General features: G+C 37.1%; 1 protein-coding gene across 2 annotated transcripts in view; it reads right to left on the minus strand.

Moving 5' to 3' along the window:
* The window catches only part of SEC24D (SEC24 homolog D, COPII coat complex component), a 115,596-nt gene that overhangs the window by 59,828 nt on the left and 31,029 nt on the right, over positions 1-24,739 (minus strand). For both annotated transcript variants that reach the window (XM_080796043.1, XM_080796044.1), the window contains exon 8: positions 21,016-21,143. In XM_080796043.1, coding sequence (XP_080652169.1) covers positions 21,016-21,143 — 128 coding nt within the window. The remainder of the gene's footprint in view (positions 1-21,015; positions 21,144-24,739) is intronic.

Raw genomic sequence — 24,739 nt, forward strand, 5'->3', positions numbered from 1 at the left:
TTTTGGGGCAACAGGACAAGGGTTTCTAAATTACACTGCCTTATTTCATCTCTCTCAGGCCATGCTGAAAACTATCCGAGATTTTCTTTGCTCTCTCCAGATGTCTGCTTATCTGCTCTACAGTAGTCTGCATGAGCTCATAAATAGCTAATCTCACTTTCCTTCTGAGTTCAACTTTAGTGTATACAGCTTTTTAAAAAAAATCAAATTACTTCCCCCAAAACTCAAAGTTTTTTTTTTTCCTCACCAAGTATATTATATCATATTTACTTCACTAACATTTTCGGATTTTATAATTTTGTTTATAAATGTGCTTTAATCTTTTTGCCTCTAGTATATTCCTGCCTGCTCTTTCTTTTCTGTTCTTTTCTTAAATGGAAAAAGCGCAGGGTGGAGAGACTGGCTCTAAAAGCCTCATCTGGCTATTCTTGGTCCTGATCCTGTGTGGCATGAGTTTATACAACATGGAAGTGATGGGGAAGCTGACCAAGGAAGAGAAAGGATAATATTTGAATCTTTTACTTGTAGTTTTGTATTACCGGGGGTATACTTGTCCTTTATTGGTACTAATTTTAATTAAGATGTTTTAACTGAATGAAATGTGTCTCTTTTTTGTGCATGTATAATACCATGCTCCACACAGGACCACAGGAAAGAATATAACTCACTGAGAAATGAGGTACAGTGTTAAAATGATATCAGTGATTTAAAAACAAAACAAAAAACTTCTGGGTTATTTTTTCAAGTAAAAGGAGTAGACAACAAGATGTATCAATCAACTCCTTCATACTACTACTACAATTTTTAAAATTTTCTTATATCAATATATTATCAGTTTTCCAAGTATTCCTGCCATTCTCTCGGGTAACTGTAACACCTGTACAGTAGGCGCTGAGTATATTATGTGCCTTGGTGGGGCATTCAGTCTGTCAGGATAGAAAAGACATTAAATAAACAAGCATGCAAATATGCAATTAAAAGAGTAAGGCAGGAATAGAAGGAAAAGTTATGCAATAATCATTAATAAAAGTTCTCTTTAGCATAAAAGGCAATGTTAAACTATTTGGATTGTATCCCCAAAACAAAAATAGATACTCAAAGAAAATGAAGTACAATGTAGAAATTCGATCCCTAGTGAAGAACTGTTATGATTTGTAGCGTATGTGCTTTGTTTTGGCATCTGTATAACTAAGAAAAGTTTGAATACACAGGTCTTGCTAGATAGTCTCTCTTTTAAATTAAAGATGAGTATCAGAAAGCACCTCAATATTAAAAGTTGATTATAACCAAACCAGGACAACGACGGTGTTTTTGTAGCACAGATCCAGTAGATGGCACTGTGCAACTAAAAATTAAAACTATATAATTTACTCAGCAGGTAATAATTATGTCACATTCATTTTCTGTAACTCTACTAACATTTAACTAAACTTATGTCAGCAATTACTGTCATGAAATTAAGAAACCTATACTTCGCTTGAAAAAAAATTAATGGTTAAAAATATCCTGGATGAAACAAAATTAAACAACATGAAATATAGGCTACTTTAAGCATAAATTGTTTAGAAATTACAGAATTTGGGGTGCCTGCGTGGCTCAGTGGTCAAAGCCTCTGCCTTCAGCTCAGGTCATGATCCCAGAGTCCTGGGATTGAGCCCCACATGGGGCTCTCTGCTTGGCAGGGAGACTACTTCCTCCTCTCTCTCTCTCTCTGCCTGCCTCTCTGCCTACTTGTGATCTCTGTCTGTCAAATAAATAAATAAAATCTTTAAAAAAAAAAAAATTACAGAATTTGTCAAAATTACTTAATATGATAGCCAAGAAAAACTTACTCTAAGTTTCTAATCCCTACCAATTTTCCCTTGACGTGGGAAAATATGTAACCCCAAAGTGCAGCTGGCAACCTAAAGATGACCTGGTAAGAGGGGCCAGAGTCCGCTTCCTACTTGCCACATTCGCATCAAAGGCCAAAATAACAAAGCAAAGTCAGTGAAGCTTGCCTCATGGTGCTCAGCAGTACACTGTGATGGAGAAATTCTTTTTTTTTTTTTTTAATTTAGACTTTTATTTATTTAAGAGAGAGAGAAAGGGAGAGTGCACACATCTGAGTGTGGCAGTGGAAGGGAGAAGGAGAGAGAGATTCCTAAGCAGATTCCTCACTAAGCATGGCCAACTTGGCCAACTCAGGGCTCGATCTCCTGACCATGAGATCACGACCTGAGCCAAAACCAAGTGTTGGACACTTAACCAACTGCACTACCCAGGCTCCCCAAGAAATTATTTTCCAAAGCAAACATCTACCTTCCTGTTAGAACATCAAATCACAAACTGTGGTGTGGATGAAGGGAGGAACAGAACAGCGAGGCCAAATCCAAGACTTCAGGAACACCTTGACTTAGGAAGGTTACACTGGCCCATATCCAGGATATTGCTGGGTGAAAACTGTCTCACACTGCCCCATACCTGCCTCCTTATTTTTCAGCACCAGAATTCTATGTAAGATTTCTAGAAGTTCTAATACATGCACACAAATTCTGTAACTACCTACTTTCCCCTGTCTTTCAATATTTATTTACTAATTTTGAAAAAAAAAACTTATTTTCCTTTTTAATGATTTATTTATTTATTTATTTTTTAAAATTTTTATTTATTTATTTGACAGACAGAGATCACAAACAGGCAGAGAGGCAGGCAGAGAGAGAAGAGGAAGCAGGCTTCCCGCTGAGCAGGGAGCCCGACGCGGGGCTCGATCCCAGGACCCTGGGACCACGACCCGAGCCGAAGGCAGAGGCCTTAACTCACTGAGCCACCCAGGTGCCCCGTATTTTCCTTTTTAAAATAGAACTCTCCTCCCTTTTTTCTCCCTTTATGTCCTTCAATAGAAAGGTCAAATTAAGTAATCAGTCTCCTGGACTAGGCAGTTGTCCCAACATGACCAACAGTCTATTTCACTTAGTGCCTGAAGGAAATACCTGAGCTAAATAGTTACTGGAAAGGGGAGAGGAAATTTTTGCTTATGTGGGTCCTAAATCAGATCAAAAGTTTCAAAGTAAGATGATCTGTGGAAATGTAACAAATATGGTCCTCCAGCTTGATAAAGGGTCATATTCAACATCAATTATATTCTCTAATAAATCACTAATAAATAGGTATCTCTAGCAGCAATAGTTTCATACTGCAAATGCATTTTGTCATGCAGCTACTTCTTGGGATTGGAGTACTGCTCATTTTTTTGGTTCTATATCAAGAAGAGGTCAGTTGATAACTTGGATTAATTGGGGGGATGTAAGCAGAAGCACAGAAATGGTATGTGAAAAGATAATCCAGAACCTGTGATGAACAACTACCCTTTAAAAATGTTAAACATTCAGACTATTAGGCATGCTGGAAGGCAAGCAGGGCTAGATTCCAGAGGATTATGCCCAGAAGCTAGAATGAAAAAGAGAGTCTGTATCAAGTACACTTATTAAAGACATTTCCACAGGAAAGAGAAATAAGAAGCAGCTTGTATGTGTTTTCTATCTTTAGCCTTGCCATATATGACATTCAGTCAGCCTCCATGGAAAGAAAGGGAACAGGGTAATAGGCTACTTACTGTACACAGATTTTCTAAACAGCAGTAGTGTTGTGTTTGACTTTTTAAAATAACAAAAATAGCATGAAAGAATATTTTTTGAATGCCTTTAAAAAATGATTTACGCATCTTCTGAAAAGAAACAGAACATGATAATAAAAACATTCAATGCACTATAATAATTCTAAGCATATACTTATATTTTTTAAGGATGTTTTTAGTTGTTCTTTGTAAATCTAAACCTTTGTGTTTTCATATTCCCAGAAAAGCATCCTCTTGTTAGAGTGCACTTCAAAGATTATTTTCAGCTTTTTTCTCTTCAACATCATTGGTAGCCTATTTATTCCTACAGCTGGCTTAGAGCTTACATTGGATTTGAAGATCTTTTTGATTTGGGTGTGGGTTTTTTTTCATGGGGGGGGGTGTTTTGTATCATTTTATACATCCAGCATGGAAAATTCTGAAAAATGTTGCTGATTCAAACGTATAGGTAAGATCATAACTATTACCTAGTATTATTTGTAGTTTAAAATGCTTTTAAATACGTAAAAATACCATTTTGATGTTGAGATACTAACAACCTTGGAAGTGGGAATTATCATCCGTGGGTTCAGAAAGAATGGAAGGTCAGTGATGAAAAGTGACTTTTCCAGTAAACTGCAGGGTTGCATCTTGAATTCTCCTTCATTTACTCCACCTATTGGCCTTCTCTACACTATAGGTACCAAAACTACTTTGCAGATTGCTCCTATAGAAAAGCCTATGATTTGGGGGCACCTGGGTGGCTCAGTGGGTTAAAGCCTCTGCCTTCGGTTCAGGTCATGATCCCAGGGTCCTGGGATCAAGCCCCGCATCGGGCTCTCTGTCCCGCGGGGAGCCTGCTTCCTCCTCTCTCTCTCTCTGCCTGCCTCTCTGCCTACTTGTGATCTCTGTCTGTCAAATAAATAAATAAAATTTAAAAAAAAATCTGCAGTGAGAACCAGGTAACCGGGCACACTGCAAATTATTTAAGAAAAGCCTATGGTTTCAAAGAAAGGCATCATTATTCGTGGCCTATGATTTGAACCAAGCCCTCACTGCTCCCTGGTAACTATTAAATGTCTCCTGTCATTTCTCTTCCTTTCTCTATAGGAGCTACTTCATAACTTTCCAACCTCCAAATAAGCTCTCTTTCCACTTCCTTAGCAGATCATTTTGTCTTCCTGTTCAAAACTAGATGACCTCAGAGAGGAACTTCTTGACTTTCTTCCACTAATTTGTCAGCATCTACTTAATATTTTCCTTTCTTTCCCTCTCCTATCACAAGGGAAGGGGTGTCTCTTTCTCCACTGATTTGGCAGAGACCTTGCCTAAACTGGAAGCAAGTCTCAAACTGGTCCCTGAGGACTGGCCTTGTGATGTCAGCTGTATGTTCCCATATTATCTTGTGCCTGACAGCGCTCACCATTCTGCTTTACTTTTCAGTATCACTAGTAGATTCTCATATCCATGACTCACAAGTCTAACATGTTTATTGTTGTATTTCCTAGAGCACAATGTCTGAGAGAGTGGGCAGTCAACAGTTTTTGAATGAATGAACGAAATATCTATCAGGTACTCACAAATACACTACCGTAATCTCATGGCAGCTCATGATAGGTGCTGAAGCAAAAGGCACTAATAAAAGAAGAAATCACTTATGGTCAACAGGGTGAGGTGATCAATAAAATCTATTTTCAAGGAAGAGATGAGCAATTATGAGGAGTTATATTTTCACTGACTGACAGAAAAAGACAATTCTAATCAGTAAGAATAGTATAACAAAGGAGGAAAAGCTTAGGTATGTTGGTAGCTAGTAGGCAAGCAGCCTAAATCAGCTGATATGAAGGGAGATAAAGAGGAAAGCTGGACTGATTCTGTGGTGAGCCTTCAAAGCCAGGTACATCCCAAATGGCCATGTTTAACACACACATGTGCGTGTGTGCACATGCACACACACACACAAACACACAACCACACACACCTCAAATCAGTTGTTATACTACATGGTAACAATTCTGACAGAAGATAGTTAAGAGATTGCGCCATTCAGTAAATAAATGATGTCTTTAGAAAAACAATACATTTGGCATAGGTTTTGAAACCTACTTCTAAATTAGTGAATTCTATCATGTTTTACAATTAATATGAGAGATTTCTAGAATTTGTTTCATCTCCTATATTTTATCCAGTTCATAAAACTCTAAAAAATAAACTCAAAAGATGTTTGAATATTTTAGTTCTAATGTTTAAAGTAAATTTCTTAGGGTGGGGGAAGGAGTGAGAGGGCGAGACAGAGAATATCAAGCAGGCTCCACGCCCAACACACAGCCCAATGTGGAGCTCAGTCTTAAGACCCTGAGATCATGACTTGAACCAAAATCAAGAGTTGGACACTTAAATGAGCCACCCAGAAGTCCCAAAGTAGATTTCTAACTTAAAAAAAAAAACAACTCATGGGACACCTGGGTGGCTCAGTCGGTTAAGCAACTGTCTTTGGCTCAGGTCACGATCACCGGGATCCTGGGACTGAGTCCCATGTCAGGCTCCTCACTCAGCAGGGAGCCTGCTTCTCCCTCTGCCCCTCCCCCTGCGAGTTCTCTCTCTCTCTCTCTTTCTCTCTCTCTCTCATGCACACATACTCGTGCTCTCTCTCAAATAAATAAAAAAATCTTTAAAAAAAATTCACTCCTTATTATTATATGTAAGCTTTAGGTTCACCACTGATCCCCAGGGCCTTAATTACAGAGTAAATTCTCAAAAAGTAGTTGTTTCATGACTGACAAAGAGAGAGAGACAGAAGAAGAGAAAAACTGGTTTGAAAGAAGTCTGAACAACAACAAAATAGAAAATGAAGGAAGTCGTGTTTAAACTTGAGGATATGTGCCAGTTCTTCTATCACAAAAGATTACGTCTGGATGTGATAAACCCTAATACGCTAAGTTCATCCCAAAATATGCACAAATAGGAGACTCTTTTCCTGCGATGGCCAAAAGTGTCTTAAAGCAAACACAGCTGTAACCCTTCTACCCATGGCCTCTAATGCCAGGAGGGCTTTTTAGTGGAAAGGTCAAGTTGGACCATATGCTAAAGTCTAAGAAAGGGCTCCCTCTGGTTAGAGGGCATCCACAGTTTCAAAAGAGAAAATAAATATCGGAGAAGAGCCCATCATAATATCAGTTTTCCTGAATGGCAGTCCTAGATCATGACTAGATTATAAATGGTAGGTAATGGTTCTAGAGCAAAAAAGGTCAGTTTAGACTGGGCATGCTGATGTAGTCTTTCAAGGTACAGGTATACTTGCAAAGATGAGAATCACTTTACTTGCTGGAACAGTTACTGGAAACTTTTGAGTAAGACACTTCTTCCAAGGGGAGAAATTCTAGAGTTGAGAGATATTTTCCCACATTTCTTTTAAACCTTGACCTATTATAGTTTATCTTTTATCCCTAAGGGAGAATTATATTTTGTTGTCTAATTATAGGCCACTTGCAGAAGACATATTTGCTCTAAGAATGCACAGAGAATGAAAACATATTTTAGACTTAAAAACCATATGAATCATTTCTTTCTTCCATAACAAAATAATTGGCAGTTTTCTGTTCCTCAAAGGAAAGTTGTAAAATACTACACTTTAAAGATGAAAGTGTTAAAAATAATAAGCCTAGAGGCACACTCCCTTTGTCTCTCTGGCAGAATTGTAAGTTAACGAGAGTCTTCCCTCCATTTATCTCACTTCTTTATATGGCCATGAAAACACCCTCAAAACATTTTCCTCTATGCATGAGTCAATTCTTCCTTTCTTTATTTTTCTTTAATTCAAGTTAGTTAACATACAGTGTGGTATTGGTTTCAGGAGTAGAATTTAGTGATTGATCATGTACATTCAGCATCCAGTGCTCATCCCAACGAATGCTCTCCTTAATACCCACCACCAATTTAACTCATCCACCCACCAACCTCCCTCCAGTAACCCTCAGTTTGTTCTCTATAGTTAAGAGCCTCTTACAGTTTGCCTCCCTCTCTGTTTTTATCTCATTTTATTCTTCCTTCCCTTCCCCTATGTTTATCTGTTTTGTTTCTTAAATTTTACATATGAGTGAAATCATGTATTTGTCTTTCTCTGACTGACATATTTCACTTAGCATAATATATTCTGGTTCCAATCACGTTGTTGCAAATGGCAAGATTTCATTCTTTTTGATCGCCCGAGTTTCATTATATGAAATTTCATTTCATATCTCATTGTACATATATACCTCATCTTCTTTATCCATTCATCAATCGACATTTGGGCTCTTTCCATAATCTGGCTATTATTGATACCACATATGCCCCTTTGAATCAACATTTTGTATCCGTTGGGTAAATACCTAGTAGTGCAATTGCTGGGTCGTAGGGTAGTTGTATTTTTAACTTTTCTTTGACAAAGCAGGAAAGAATATCCAATGGGAAAAATGTCTCAAGAAATGGTGTTGGGAAAACTGGATGGTGACATGCAGAAGAATGAAACTGGATCACTTTCTTACACTATACACAAAAGTACATTCAAAATGGATAAAAAACCTAAATATAAGACAGGAAACCATCAAAATCCTAGTGAAGAGCACAGGCAGCAACCTCTTTGACCTTGGCCACAGCAACTTCTTGTTAGACATGTCTTCTGAGGCAAGGGAAACAAAAGCAAAAATGAACTATTGGGACCTCATCAAGGTAAAAAGCTTCCGCACAGAGAAGGAAACAACCAACAAAACTAAAAGGCAGCTGATGGAGTGGAAGATATTTGCAAATGATATATCAGATAAAGAGTTGGCATCCAAAATCTATAAAGAACTGATCAAACTCAACACCCCAAAAAACAAATAATCCAATTAAGAAATGGGCAGAAGATATGAACAGACACTTTTCCAAAGACATCCAGATGGATAACAGACACATGAAAAGAGGCTCAACATCACTCAGCATCAGGGAAATACAAATCAAAACTACAATGAGATACCACCTCATACCTATCAGAATGGGTAAAATTAACAACACAGGACAAAAGAGGTGTTGGCGAGGCATGGAGAAAGGGGAACTCCCTTACACCACTGATGGGAATGCAAACTGGAGTAGTCATTCTGGAAAACAGTATGGAGGTTCCTCAAAAAGTTTTTCATTTCCAAAGAAGACAGACAGATGGCCAACAGACACGTGAAAAGATGCTCAACATCACTTATCATTAGGGAAACGTAAATCAAAACCACAATAAGATAACCACCTTACACGTGTCAGAATGGCTAAAATCAGCAACACGAGAAACAACAGATGTTGGTGAGAATGTGGAGAAAAGGGAACCCTTTTGCACTGTCAGTGGGAATGCAAACTGGTATAGCCGCTCTGGAAAAGAGTTTGGAGGTTTCTCAAAAAGTTAAAAAAAAAAAAAAAAGAGAGAGAGTCAAGCCTTCATCTAAATGACACCTTCCATCAGGCTTAACGGACTACCCTACTTAATCTGAAACCTGCCATCTACCCCTCTTCCCAGGCAGCCTTCACCTCCCTAACACTGCTCTGTTTTTCCCTTCCTCCACATGTTACATCATTTGCTCACTAAGAGGTCCACTGTCTCGTCTCTCACCATTAAAATGTAAGCTCCAAGAAGCCAGGCAGAGATCTTTATCTGTTTTGTTCACTGACATATCTGAGGTACCAAGAACAGTAAGTGGCACATTTTGGGCAAACAATAAATACCTGTTGAATTAAATCCTTACTGGAATAAGTTAGAATAAATAAATAAATAGTCATCCATTCAGTCCAATCTGCTGTCAATGTAAATATTGTTTAGGTACCCCACATATAAGTGTTCCTGGAGACTGTCCTGCTCCTTGCAGGACCTTTCTCCTTGGAGAATTTATTGTTTTTAAGACAGTGGCACTAAAGTCTCCAAGGAATGCAGAGGACCTAATCAGTGACTGGAAAATGAAGCAATGAAACAATGCTAAAAGTGGAATGTTTCTCCCATGCGACAATAACCAGCCCCCTCTTTAACTCAGAAAGAGTATCTAGACAGCTCACCCACTAGTACCCACTGCCACTCTTCTAGGACATCTTCTAACACCCTTGGACATCTTCTAACACCCTCCAGGAAGCCAAGGCTCTGGATTACAAACTGAATGGCTCTACTGTGTGTGTATGTTGCTTTTAAAATATATATTTATCTTTTAATTGTGATAAAATATATATGACAAAATTAACATTTTAAAATGTACAGTTCAGTGACATTAAGCACCTTCACATTGTTGTGCAAACATCACCACCATCCATCCAAAGAACTCTTTTCATTTTGCAAAACTGAAATCCTGTACTTCTTAAACCACTTCCATGTGATACGGCAAATCACCATTTGTGAGTTAACTTGATTTGGGCAAATAGCCAAAGCCATTTGGAGGAAAGACTTGAAAATAGGGTTAAAAAAAAGTTGAGAAAAAGATTTTCACTTAAAAATCCATGTGACCAATTCAAAAGCATCTGGAGGAAAAAATACATCTATATACTTATTATACATCATTAATAAGCTGGAGGGAGAAGAAACATGGCTTAATTTATCATATAAACAAAAAAATTAATGAATACGAGCTAATATGCATTTTCTATCACTTTTCTTTAAGAAAGGAGAAATGTAAAAAAAAAAAGGAGAAATGTAGACAAAATTATGTTTGGAGTATTTAGATAAGACTTTTTCAAAAATTTTAAAACTGTACCAGAAAGGGAGTATGGAACATAGTAAACCAAAGAAACTTAGATCTCATTCCCATGTTCAAATATTTCAATTTACCTCAGTAGTTCAGTTTTGGATTAAGAAAAGTGACTTCTGGTGGGTGAGCTCCATGATAGCTATACACACCAGATTTTACAATTTTGGCTCTTCTGTTTTACCTGCATTTTGCAGAAATATTTTTCCTGAAAGCCAATGATGCTCTTATTTTCTCAAACAATGAATAACATTTTAAAGATTGTAATCTTCTCTTTACATGTCTCATATATCCCCCCTCTTTCCACTCTCTCATAAATATATACACACACCAACACAGTATATATCTTCATATTTACAGTGAGATAATTTTGAAAGAAACAAACATTTGGGGTGGGGGGGGTGAATAAAACTGAAACTTAAGCTAAACTTAGGAAGAATTTAACTGTCCAGGAAATCCTTTAGGCAACTGTTATCCTAGTCAGCACAGGTGTTTTTGTTTGCCAGCAATACTAAAAGCAAGGATAATTTCCAGGAAGTATCCAAATGGTGATTTTTCATAAGAACATATGTGTAAGAAAGAAAATATTTTCTTTGATATAGAACATGGAGATGCAAGTAAATGTCAGATGCCTGGATAGAGGGGACTCCAAAATGCCCGTCCTAGCTTTAGCTTGGTTCCTAGATAGTCAGTTCCTCTTTTATTTACTTTGTAACTCATTCAGCTACAAAAACAACATTTACACACAAAGCAGATGCTCAATAAATGTTAAAGCGTATAGATCTCTATTCTGAAACTTTCATCAAACTACTTGTCTCCAAAATTCTAAATTACTTCCACATATAAATGATTCTGAGTAATGAAAATATCATATTAAATATTTATTTAGTACAAAAATGTTCCAGGGACTGTTTTAGGTCTTGAGAGTGCAATAGTGAGAAAAAATCAGATGGGATCCCTACTCTCATGGAACTTAACTGGAAGAAAGACATCCAACAAATACACGAATACAAAACTGCAAACTGTGACACATGATATGAGAGGAGCTACAAGGAGTTTAAACGTGGGATATCCTGGGAGGCTCCCCTGAGGAGGTGACTTCGAAATGAAATCTAAAAGTTGAATAGAAATTAATAAGGCTAAAAAGACAGGATAGTGTGTCAGAGATTAAGGGGAAATTATTCCAACAAAGGTCCATGAAGCAGCTTATGAAAAACCAAAAGCTATATATAAATGTTTATGCAATGGTGAGTGCTTACTACTTGAACAATACAGATAGAAAATTATGATATACTACCAAAAAACAGGTACCATGTAACATTTCTTTTTAAAAATGTAAATGAGCAGCTAACTCTTTCCACTTACATATGAACATAAATGTGAAGGCTATGTCGATTTCCTACTTCTTAGGTAACACGTACAGCTAGAATCACTGAAGGTATATGATAACAGTCCTCTTAAATGTATACATTTCAAGTAAACTTAAGTTACTGTAGTTCATAGTTCTCCTCGTTGTATACAGCACTATTCTCCAAATCAATGATTGCTGAGTTAAAACTTTCCATGGAGGAATTTAACACTGTATAGCAAATAATCATACTAATAATGACAAAGATGATAACAAGAGTAACTATCATTCCTTATACCAGCTTACTATTTTTAAGCAGATATCAGGTAACTAGAGTTATCATAATTTTATTTAAGAAATGAGGCCCTAAAAGTTAAATACTTTCAAGGTCACACTACCAGAAGTGGTGGAGTTAATCTGTACACCCAACTGCATCTGACTCCAAAACATTTGCTTACTTTACTCATAATTATGCCCAACTCCCAACAAAGAATCACTTCAAAAATCACTTGTGCTTCAGAGAAACTTGGGTGTCATGTTTGGACGTGAAAGGTTTGTATGATGTTTTCTTTTCCCTCTCCTTCCCTCCTGCTCTCCTTCCTTTCTTCTCAAAATAGGATTTTGTTTAAAAAAATTTTTTTGGCTTTTTATCAGTGGAATGCCTAGTAAACTTTCAAATATAAAACTTTAAAATATTTTGTTCTCTCATACTTGATCACTAAGAGGATATCAACTGCAAAAATTATAAGCCCTTGTATTATCTAACTATCCATAAATCTGGAGTAAAGTTAGAACCATGAAGCAAGGCATAGTGTATTTTCACTGATTCTAAAATCTCATCAATTTTAAGAGATATAAGAACTTCCAACTGAACAGGACACAATGCTAAGAAGTCACTGTTAATAAGAGATATTCCTATTTCAGAAATGTCGAAATGTGAGAAAATGTGGGCCTTAGAATTGATGAAAATGGTAGCAAGAGGCTCTAAAATATTTCCTCTCCAGGGTGGGTGTTGTATGTCCCGTGAGACTGGTCCTGGCTCCTACGTTACAGATGCCACACACTCAGTCACCAGGCATGGAAAGTCATAAAACTCACAGTCCCTGAAAATTAAATCAAAGCAGAATGTTTTCTTCTTTATTCTTATTTCTCTGGAAGGTATTCTCCATTTAGTAAAAAATGAAGATTTCCGTGAATAATTCGGTGATTGAGAAAATAAGCTTGGTGCATTTATCGTCTACACTGCAAGTTAAAATAGAATTCTAATAACCTTTGCCCTGACAAATGTGACTCCCCCTGTATGTCTGCGGTAACACCATTCTAAAAAGGGACAACATTCTGTTCTTCAGCTGCCAAACTTTTTCATAGCACTATATAAACAGTGACCAAAATTGTTAAGGGATAAGATTCAATTTCTAAAGTAACTTTATAAATTAAAGTATTTTAAATGTTATATTCATAGTTCTATTTCTATTTGAGTACATGTATTTTATTTTTCCAAGTTTTTATGTTAATACCCTCTAAAATATTGCATTAAAGCAGACAACCTCAGATTATAATGCACATATTAAAAATAGATCAGGCTCTTGAAGCTTTCATTTCAGAATAATTTAAGTTATAAGTATTCTTAAAGTTTTTTAAAGGACAGAATATTGTCATAATCAATTCCATTTCAGGACATGTTTTTCACTAAAGCTGGCTATAATTGGGCCAGCTTTACCTATGTAAAATACAATTTATATATATAAAAGTATATATACATATATAAAATACAATTTATAAATTTTTACAATTTATCTATGTAAAAAATGCATAGTCTTACAATCTTCATGTGCTTTTTAAATGAATAATATACTCCAGATTTCTTTTATTAAAAATATAGATAAAACCACTTTGGGATGGGTTGTACAATTTGTTCACAAGAATTTCTAATAACATATAGGATGTGTAATAAATTCATGGTAATCCACGCTGAACACACAATAGAGTGGAAAAGAAGGGTAGACACTAGCGGCTTTCTAGACCTACAGGACATCAGAGCCAGACTGCTCCTTCTTGGGAATAAAGGCCCAAGGTCACAATACAAGACACAGCAGAGACCTAAAGTCATTTCCTGGCTTCAAACCCAGTGTTCCACCATTTGGTTACTACCTATTGTACTTTGGAGAAAATAGTCAATTTTTATTGGTTCCTGAAATATCGTTATTATGATCAAAATTTCTTCCTACTTGTTTCACTGTTCTGCTCTTTATGATGAAATATAACCCCTAATTAATATATGATTGAATACACTGAAATGTGTATTCATTAGTATGTGCTAGAATACATCTACAATCTCTCAAACGATTTTTTTCATTACAGAGTTTGCTAGAGGCGTGAACGGGTTTAGAAGGGAAATCTGTAGTCATTCAAAAGTACAAAATAAAATAGGATAGCCAAAGTAAGATAAAAACTTTACTTCATTAAGTGACATATTTGCCAACAAGGAACTTAATAATTAAGACATACTGTGCTAGGGGCACCTGGGTGGCTCAAGTGGTTAAGTGTCTGCCTTAGGCTCAGGTCATGATCCTAGGTTTCCTCTCCCACTGACCAACACCACCCCCCACCGCTCATGCTTGCTCACTCTCTCAAATACATAAACTCTTTTTAAAAAAGTCTTAATGTGCTAGAAAAATATTAATTTAGAAGCCTAAATATCTAAAAATCAATCACTCTTCTGTAGTTTGATTTATCTTTGTCTTCTAAACCTCTATCCAACCCTGAGAGTGCATTTCTTCAACTGGGACCTTTACTGCATGCCCAGCCCAAGGCCGGATTTTGGATGGTCTTTACCTTTAAGGAATAGTAAGCTGTAGCTTAAAGTCACAAGACTTCAAGAAAAGAGGTTAAGACAGACACTTCAAGATAACTCTCAAGCTTAAAGGAGCAAGAAGCCCATTGCTAAAACCACTGCCAGCAAGAAAAAGCTATTCTATGAGTTTAATTAAATAAAACCTTAAATAAGATCATTTATAGGCAGATGTAGCCAAAGAAGCTGGAATTTGAAATCTCAAGTTCCAGCAGCATTGCTCCTAGCTCTACAACTTAATAGCCTCAGAACCTGTATAGCTTCTACATCTACAAAACTGGGATAACACCTACTTCACAAGCTGCTATCTTACTGAAAGATAACATACAGACATAATACTAGAGTGAGACCATTTTTCCCTCTGATGCATTAAGCCACAGTGTAAACTCCAGAGACTGTCAATTCACACCAGCAAGACTGGCTGAAAAGTCAGATGCATGACGACCAAGCAATCACTCCTGCAGGTGATACATATAAAATCTACCCCTGACATAATGTGTTCGTGTTGGGTTTGACTTCTGACAGTCTTTTTCTTTTTTCTTAACCTCCTTTGTCAGTTTTTTGACATCCATTCCTTTTTCTCTCCAATGGCTTCTTCTTATCCACTGAATCTATCAGAATAGGACTCCTCAATAAGAAAAAATAATTTAAACAGTGTTTAATAATAGGACAAACTTCTTTTAGTCATAAGTAAGGTAAAACTTCCCTGAACCTAAACTCCATAGAACAAAGATGTCCCCATCAGAGTTTTTTCCACACTGCCCCCAAAATTAACTGGGTACTTGCAAATTTTCTGTAAGTCATAGACACGAGTAACTGGTCTTGTTTCTCCCCCATATCCCTAAAGTTCACCTTAGTTCCTAGCACAGAGTAATTAGGGGATTATAAATCAAGCGAAATGTAAAGGGTTGGATAAAATTTTATGTGCACTACATTAATTCAACAAGAAAGGAAATTACTTTGACTATTATATCCATTTATAATCTAAAAAAATACAAACACATATTTCTGAATCTAGTCACAGATGCAGGAAAAGCTTCTGCCATCTGGTTTATAGGTGAAATAACTTAATGTCAAGTATAATCAGATGTATGCACTTGTCAAAAATATAAAGATTTCTATTTTGAAGAAAATGCAAAATTAAATATAATCTTTAATCCTTTTGCATTGGAAGTCTATTTCATGTCTACCTTCGTTCTTAAAATACAGCATCAAAAAAAAAAATCACAAATTACTCAACAGAAGAGCTTGCAAGATAACCAATTACTTCTCCTGAATAAATTCCTCATAGTTAACTTCACTGAATGTGCAATGGGTTTCACTTGAAACACACACACAAAATTAAAATTTACAGTAAGGAACATCAAATCTTAAACAATGATGACATATATATGCCCTTGGGAATAGCATACAACTCCAAAGCAAACGCTCACAGGGAACATTCTCTAATCATAAGTGCTTGGATTAGGTTTATTTTTACAGGCCGTTGCTAACACAGTGGCATGCTTTAAAAGGTTCTGTCAAATAGAACCAACTGAAAAAAACCAACTCTATTAAATCCTTTTTAAAAATCCTGCCTCATCCAGCTCACCAGCACAGGGTAGCAGTGACAGTCCCCAGGGCCAGCGGCTCACCTCACTGAGGCCCAGTTAATCCCCAAAGAGGAGACAAGCCTTCTGAGAGCACAAACTTTAGGAATTTCTTCCTGATGCTTTAGCATCCCTTTCATATTTATTATTTTTTTAACCTGTAAGCCTATTTCAACAAATAAATGTATTTCTTTTTTTTTTTAAGATTTTTATTTATTTATTTGACAGAGATCACAAGTAGGCAGAGAGGCAGGCAGAGAGAAAGGGAAGCAGGCTCCCTGCTGAGCAGAGAGCCTGATGCGGGGCTCAATCCCAGGACCCTGAGATCATGACCTGAGCTGAAGGCAGAGGCTTAACCCACTGAGCCGCCCAGGCACCCCAAAAGTAAATGTATTTCTTTACCCAGAGAATATCTCTATCCAACTCAGAAGACACTGCTATGTAAGAGACACTCATCCTTCTTAAATATAGTATATTCATTAAATATCCTACAATTTCATTTGTCAATTATACCTCTCTCTCTCTATATATATATAATATACATATATAAATAATATATATAATATATATAATATATAATAATATATAAATATAAATGTATATATAATAAAATATATATGTATATTATATTTAGGGTAATCCTGTTCTTAAGGGTCTAAGGAAAAAGGAAGAGCTTCTTCTGTAGAGAGAGCGGCAATAGGAAAAAATAGTACTGTCAAAATACATTTACCTGGTCAGCATGCAGAGTCTCTTGCAATACAATAAGAATAAAGAATGTTATTTTCTCAAGTAGAGCTTCTCCCTAAGTCAGATTCCAAAAATAAGCCACCACTCTGAACTCACACATTTATGACTTTGGGAAGCACAAAGACTAAAACGCAGCCTAAGTTTTCACCAAAGGGAAAAAAACTTCATGCTCGTCGGGAGATGGTGTTTGGTTAGATCAAACAACTTTGTTAAATAGAAAATATACACATTTAGTCTGTGTATGAAATGTATATATGCTTAGATGGGGATGGGGGTGGGCTTGCACTAACATCTGAAAGCTTTTCTCAATATTTTTATTTTCAGGAACACGTTACTGAAAAATTTCACTGTTAATAGTAAATGGTGATAACAAGAAGGTGGTTATAGATTCTAGTTTGGGGTATGAATAACTGCTGAATTTTGTTCTGTTCATTGGTGGTTGGCCCCCCAGGCAGCTGTCTCATGGGGAGGAGCAGGGAGGAAAGGTTTCTGCTAGTGTGCAGTTGAAAACTGTGCAAATTCATTGAGGTGAACAAGGTACACTCAAGCTAACACTGTCTAGGGGCAGAAATCCCATGTATCCCATATTGATACAGAGTAAAGTTGCTACCTGGCTTTCTTTCAAGGTAGAAGTGTTACCTTCTGCTTATAAAAGTAACAAATTACTGTAAAATGATTCAGATAGCATAGGAATGAGTAAAGTAGAGAGTGTACATCTGCAGCAATCCCATCCCCTCCGAGATGTGTCAAGGGTTTGCTTTAACTTCTCTCAGGCACACTGTTATTATATTTCCTTCAATTTTAGGATTCATATTTTAAACTTCCACATCTCTGGAATCTTACACATCTTAAAGTGGATATATCAGTTATAATAGTGTTTGTCTTACTAATACATCATGCTACACAGCTGTTGGAAAGAATAAGGCAGCTCTGTAGGTAGTGACATGGTAGGAGTCCCAGACAAGTTAGTTGAAAGGAGAGAGTGTATGCTATACTACCATTTATATATTTATTTTTTAAAGGATGTATGCTTATATGCTAGTATAGGCATTTTTCATTTCTAGAAGGAATCACAAAGAATAGGTAAAGATTGTCTATAAGGGAGAGGGTAGAAGGGTAGGAAGGGATCGTTTTTTTAAATTGTATACCGCTTTTATCTAAGTTTGTATTTTACTTGTTTAAAATTAATTGAGTCATCAAAAAGCAAAATGATACTACATATTACTGTGGATTCATGAGCATGAAGTCAATATATAAAGTCACATACAGGGAGGATGCATACCAAATTCGTTATAGTGTCTGCCCCTAAAAGGGAGGGAGGGAGAGGAATGGCCTGATAAAGGAGATATCATATGTAGCTATGAAGTTTTAATTCTCATAAAATTTTTTAAGCAAATAAGATAATATGTTAACATTTTGTTAGTGATGGGTGGTATGTATGTGAGTGTGATGCTATTCACTGGTACTTCTTTAAATTTTGTTCAAAGTATAAAAATTGAAATAAAAACACATCTCATGGATACTACTCCAGAGCCATCAGAACTTCTAAAATTATGGGTGCCTGGGTGGCTTACTTAGCTAGCATTTCCTTCAGCTCAGGTGATGATCCCAGAGTCCCAGGAGTCCTAGGCTCCCCACTAATGCATGCAATCTATCTCAAATAAATAAATAAAATCTTAAAAAAAAAAAAACTTCTAAAATTATAAAAAACAACAATACCAAACAGAGGAGATAACGAGCAACTGGCTCTCTAAATACAACATCAGAAGGACAATGAAGCGGTATAACCATTTAAGAAAATGGTCTGGCAGTTTCTTATAAAACTAAAAAGAAACATGTATTTCATGAGCCAGAAAATTACTCACAGTTATTAATCCAAGAGAAATGAATATATGTCCACAGAAAGACTTGTACAAGAATATTTATGGAAGCTTTATTCATAAGAGCCAAAAACTGGAAAGAGCCCAGATGTCTATCAGTAAAAAAACAGATAAACAAACTAGTATATCCATATAATCAAATACCATTCAGCAATAAAAAAGGGAGAAAACTACTAATACATGCAATTCCATGTTGACAGCACTCTAAAACATGACGCTGATGATAGAAACCTTACACAGAGGACTGCATACTCTGGAAATCTATTTATATGCGGACCTACAACAAGCAAAACAAATCTATGGTGGAAAAAAAAATCAGAACAATGGTTGCCAGGGAAAGAAGGATGTTAGAAGGGGTGGGAGGCTGACAGAAAGGGATGAACTACTTCTAAGGCTGACAGTAATGTTTTTCATCTTGAGAGAGATTAGGGTTGCCCAGGTGTATCCATTTGTCAAAATTCAGTGAGTGGTTACTTAGGATATATGCACTTTATTGTAAATCAATTTTGACATAAAAGGAAAAATAATCTGTAAGAAAATAGTGAATTCTCATTAATGATATGCATGCTGGAATATTTAGTGGGCAGTATTACTAATTATTGCCCGCAATGTACTTTGAAATGCATAAAGAAAAAGATGGATTGATGAACAGATGAAATAAAAGGTGATAAAAACAAGTATAGTTAAATGTTAATGATAGAATCTAGGTGTTCACTATAAAATTCTTTTAAATTTTCTGTATGCTTGAAATTTTTCATAATAAAATTGTTGAAAAATAGTTAAAAATTACTTCTAGCTATTATTTAAAACACACATACACATTATATTTAGCATGGATCTCTGTCATTACACATCAGTTCACCTTATCCTTATTAAGCACAGAGATTTTAAAGAGGATTTTATGGACATTAATATTAAATTTCTGGGACCATCCTCTAAGAGACCATACTTAAAATAAGTAAATACTGAGCGTACTTCTTGACTTACAAATATGAGACTATACTGCATACAAGACCGGCTTCTAGGAACAGCCTCTTCTCTGCCCCACTCTACCCTGTTCACTCTACCCTCAAAGAGAAGGCAGCATTCTGCCACACTATAAGGAGAATGAGTGGACATCTCAAAGGGTATGAAAACCACTGTCCATATGCACACTGTCTCTCTTCTGTTTCTTCCTTCCCTGAGGTGGGAACCCTTCGTCCCCTCCCCCAGGCCATTGTACCGCCTGTATTGGCTGATGGCCAGCCCATGAAAGGGGACAAATCTGCTCTCTGGTGCAGATACTCTGCCTTCAGTTCAGGTGCTGTTAGGTATTCATTAGGTCAGCCAACCTCAAAGGGTCATTACAGCCAAGCTGACGTTCTTGGGAAGTTGGGAAGTTGGGAAGAGAATCTGGGTGGAGCAAAAGGAATCCAGGGTTCAGTACAGTTTACTGGAATACTACAATGGGATAATGCTCAAAGTTCCAGCTAGAATTCAAGCTTTTCTTCACCTATTTGACTAGCTCTACTATAGTACCTTGTGTCTCTGCATGTATGTGAGTATCCACCATTCAGGGCATGAAAAGAAGGAATGGCAGCCATGTTGGGGGGATGTCTCAATCACAACATCCATTAACACCATCCTAATATCAGAAATTTTAAATAAACACCACTTCTTATATTTTTTCCCAATGAATCATATATTGAGTACCTCCTTCCAAGTCAAAACAAATGCTTTCTAATCAAACAGACTTAGGGTTAGGGTTAATGCTAACCCTTTGCCCCTATTAAAGCAGCTTAGTAAGACCACACACCTCAGGCTCTGTTAGCTTCCTTCACCAGAACATCTGGATGCTGAATGTTGTAGCCTGAAACTAGGTATAAAGGTCACATGATAAGTCTTAGTATTTGTCACTATGTGACATTCCATATTTCCTGAATCTGCAGATTGTTAAAACAGACCCCAAAGTGACCCTTTTCTTCAGTGTTTGTTATATGGTTTGTCAAAAAACACAGCTTGTCAGATTTGGGTTTTCCTAGTGAATTGAATGATTAGATGTTTCTACATTATATAAATAGTCTCCAGTTTTCTGTTTATAATAATAATGTATAAGAAAACAATAATGAAAGAAGAATTTTAGAACTGCTAAATTACTGAGTTGCTATTTTCTTTAAGATTTTAAGTAATCCCTACACCCAGCGTGGGACTCGAACTCACAACCCCGAGATCAAGTCACATGTTCCACCAACTGAGCCAGCCAGGTGCCCCTTGAATTGCTGTTTTTATCATTCTTACCTCATTTGAAGGAATTGTGGCAAAGGGTTTGATGACAGCAGCTAATGGAATCTGAGCTTGCTTGGCCATATCTGACGTGCATGGGAAACAGTATGTTGTGCAACGAATGTATCGAGGACTAGCATTGCCTGAAATGTTTAAAGGAACACACTTAAAATTTGCTGAGAAAGAAAATCTGCCCTATAATATTTAAATATTTATAATTCTAGATAACACATTCCCTTATTTGTATAACTTTCTTCATGATTTCTAAAAACAGTATTATGCAATGCTACAATCTATGTTTATATTTATATTTATTGAATGTCTACTAAGTTTTAGACACTGTCCTAGTTGCTTCCTTGTAGAGTTTATGTTCTTATAGAAGATACAGACAATAACTATTAAACCAAATAAATGAATAAATTGCACAGGTCATGACAAGATGAAAAGTGCTATGAAAAAAGCATATCTGGTTAAGGGGTAGGAGGAGGCTGACTGCAACTTTAAACAGTTACAGAGTAGGCTTTATTTAAAAGGTAACATTTGAGTAGACTCCCAGGAAGCAAGGCATATTTACTCAGGCAGGTGGCTGGGGGCAGGGCATGTCCAACCTGGTGGAGGAGTCAGGAGAGGCCTGTGTGGCTAGAATGGAGCACATGCTGGGTACAGCAGCCGGTGAAGAGTTCAGAGAAGTAACAAACGTTGTGCAGTAACCAGAGGAGAAATGGTGGTGGCAGGGACCAGGGACCAATAACCGGAGTTACTGACAAATGGCCATATCCTGGACATATTTTGGAAGTACACTGATTGTTGATGGGAGTGATGTATGGGGTGTGAAAATGGGAGGTGGGAAAGAAAGAGAAGATCGAGAATGGCTCCCAGGTTTTTGGCCTGAGATACCAGAAGCATGAAGTTGCCACTAATTGACAAGAGAAAAGCTGCAAGAAGGGAAGGGGTGTGTTAATGGGATTGTGGGCAGAGATCAGGAATCTGGCTTCAGACATGTCCACCTTGGGAACTCTGTAAACAACTAGATACGTTAGTCTGGGCACTGGGCTGAAGATACACATTTGGGAATTTTCTATAAAGAACAAACTAAAGCCATGAAACTACCTTGAAACCACCAACGAAGTAACTGTGACCAGAGAGGATGACCAAGAACTAAGCCCTGGGTCCTCTAACATAAAGAAGTCAGGGGAAAAGAAGAAACCAGTTAAAGGACTGAGAAGGTTAAAACAAGGAGCATCTGGTGTCCGGGAGGTGAAGAAAGTACACCAAGGAAAAGCATGACCCTCTGTGCTGTACTGCTAGATCAGCAAGACCACGGGATGTACGTGCCATTTGCAGTGACAAAGATGGAGCTAGAGAGCATTACGCTAAGCAAAACAAATCAATCAGACAAAGACAAACACTGTATGATTTCAGTAAAATGTGAGAGTTAAGAAACAAAATAAATGAGCAAAGGGAAAAAAGAGAGAGGGGCAAACCAAGACAGATTCTTAACTATAGAGAACGAACTGATGGTTGCCAGAGGAGGGGGGGAAGAGACAACGGGTGAAATAGGTGATGGGGATTAAGGAGGGCACTTGTCATGATGAGCACCGGGTGTTGAATGGAAGTGTTGAATCACTATACTGTACACCTGAAACTAATATTACACTGTATGTTAACTAACTGGGCTTTAAATAAAAATGTAAAAAAAAACAAACCCCCCCCCCCCACTGGATTTAACAATATGGAGTTTGCTAGAGACCCAGAAGACAGAGTTTTGGTGGAATAGGGCCTCGGGTGGGAAGCCTGCCTACAGTGAGTTTGAGAGAAAAAGAATTGGCAATAAGCCTTTCAAGTTGTGTTGCATTGGGGAGCAAAGAAAAGAAGGCTAGCTGGTAAGGAAAACAGGTCAAAAATTTTTTTTATTATTTAAGATAGGAGAGTATAAAAAGAGAGATAATGATGACATAAGAGAAAGAGGGAAGACTTATTGTAGCAACATACTAGAGCAGTGCACAGCAGGAGAGGCTGGCTTCTGACTGGAGCACAGATCATTCCTTTATGGCCAAAAGCAGAAAGACAGAGCACAGGTGCACATTAGGGCAGGGCTGACAGGAGGGTGAGAATCTGTGGAAGCTCTCTTCCGACTGCACAATTTTCTTAGAAAGGAGGACATATGAGCAGTTAAAAGAAAAGTTGGGAGAGGTTGCAGGTTTCAGGAAGGAATGTGAAACAGTTACTAAAGAGAGAGGAAAAGTGAAAGGACTCGGGGAAGTACAGTGTGCTGGGAAGCGCATGGTCCTGAGTTTACAGGGTGGGCAGCAGGCTGGGCTGGGAGCCTTCCTCTGGCCAGGTTTTGCCGCATGGGTGGGCCTAGAATGAGTGGAAAGTTGGACCTCAGAAAGCTCAGTTTCCTCTGTTCAGCTTTAACCTATTACTGCCAGATTCTACTTTTTAAGACCAGCTAGAAATCTGCATTTTTACATAAGATATTCCAATTTTATATAATGGCAACTACTTCAAATAGAAACAAAACAAAATATTGTGCACGACAAATTGACATGAATACAGGCTGAATCCAGTTGTTGTTGGTACCATGTTTCTGCTGTTGTCTGTCAGAGCCTCTGCAGCAGAGCCCAAAACTGCATTCATAATTATGACAGTAATTGCCAGCGTATTAGGCATCATTTTAAGAGGTTACATGTGAACTCACTTTAGTCTCACAATTGCCCTATGAGACTGATACCCTTAAGACCACATTTTACAGAGGAGAAAACTGAGACATCAGGAGGTTAAGTGACATGCCAAAGCTTAAGGGGTTTAGAGTAAATGACAAAAGTGGTATTAGAACACATTATAATTCTTTGCTATATCCCAGATAAGTTGGGTCCAGGTTCTGAAGGAGGAGGAGTTAAGATCAATCCTTTTGCCCATGGGCAATGACAGGACATTTTTTTTTAGCAAGGGCAATATAATCACATAAACACTTGAAAAAACTAAACTACCAGACACTGACAGCATCTGGGGGCAGGAAAACATTAGAGACAGGTAGACTGGTCATTACAGTTAGAGTCCAGGTAAATACTAACATGGGGTAAAACAAGAGTCTTGGCAGCAGAAATAAAAGAAAAACAAATATTAGGCAATAAATGTAAATATGCTTGAACCCCTGTTATTGTTAAACATTTCACATAACTTAGACCAAAAAAAGCTTAGACAAGCTCTTCCTCATTAAATCACACAAGACTATAAAATTAGAACTTTACACAGACTGTGAAATAAGAATTTTTGAATATTTTAAAGTGTATTTTAATTTTTCTTTGTACTCAATTTTTACTAGCCAAAATTACTGACAATATATTGAAACTGAGTGTTTGTTCTTTAAAGGGTTTTTAGCTCTTGACAGTGAAATATGCATATGGATGAGCTCATAAGGGACAAAACAAACTTCAGTTTCAAGAAGATAATACACACAAAGATAAGATTTTTTAAAAGCCATTGAGAATTTGTTTGGGGCACCCGACTGGCTCAATTAGTTAAGCATCTGACTCTTGATTTTCCGCTCAGATCCTGATCTCAGGGTCCTGGGATTAAGCCCCAAGTGGGTTCCACGCTCAGTTTGGAGTCTGCTTGTCCCTCTTCCTCCCCCCACTCATGCTCTCTCTCTCCCTCTGTCTCAAATAAATAAATGCATAGATACATAAAATCTTTTTTTAAAAAGGCACTGAGAATTTGTTTTTATAAACAGGTA

The sequence above is a fragment of the Martes martes genome (genome assembly GCF_963455335.1).
Source record: "Martes martes genome assembly, chromosome: 2".
In the NCBI taxonomy this organism is placed as follows: Eukaryota; Metazoa; Chordata; class Mammalia; order Carnivora; family Mustelidae; genus Martes; species Martes martes.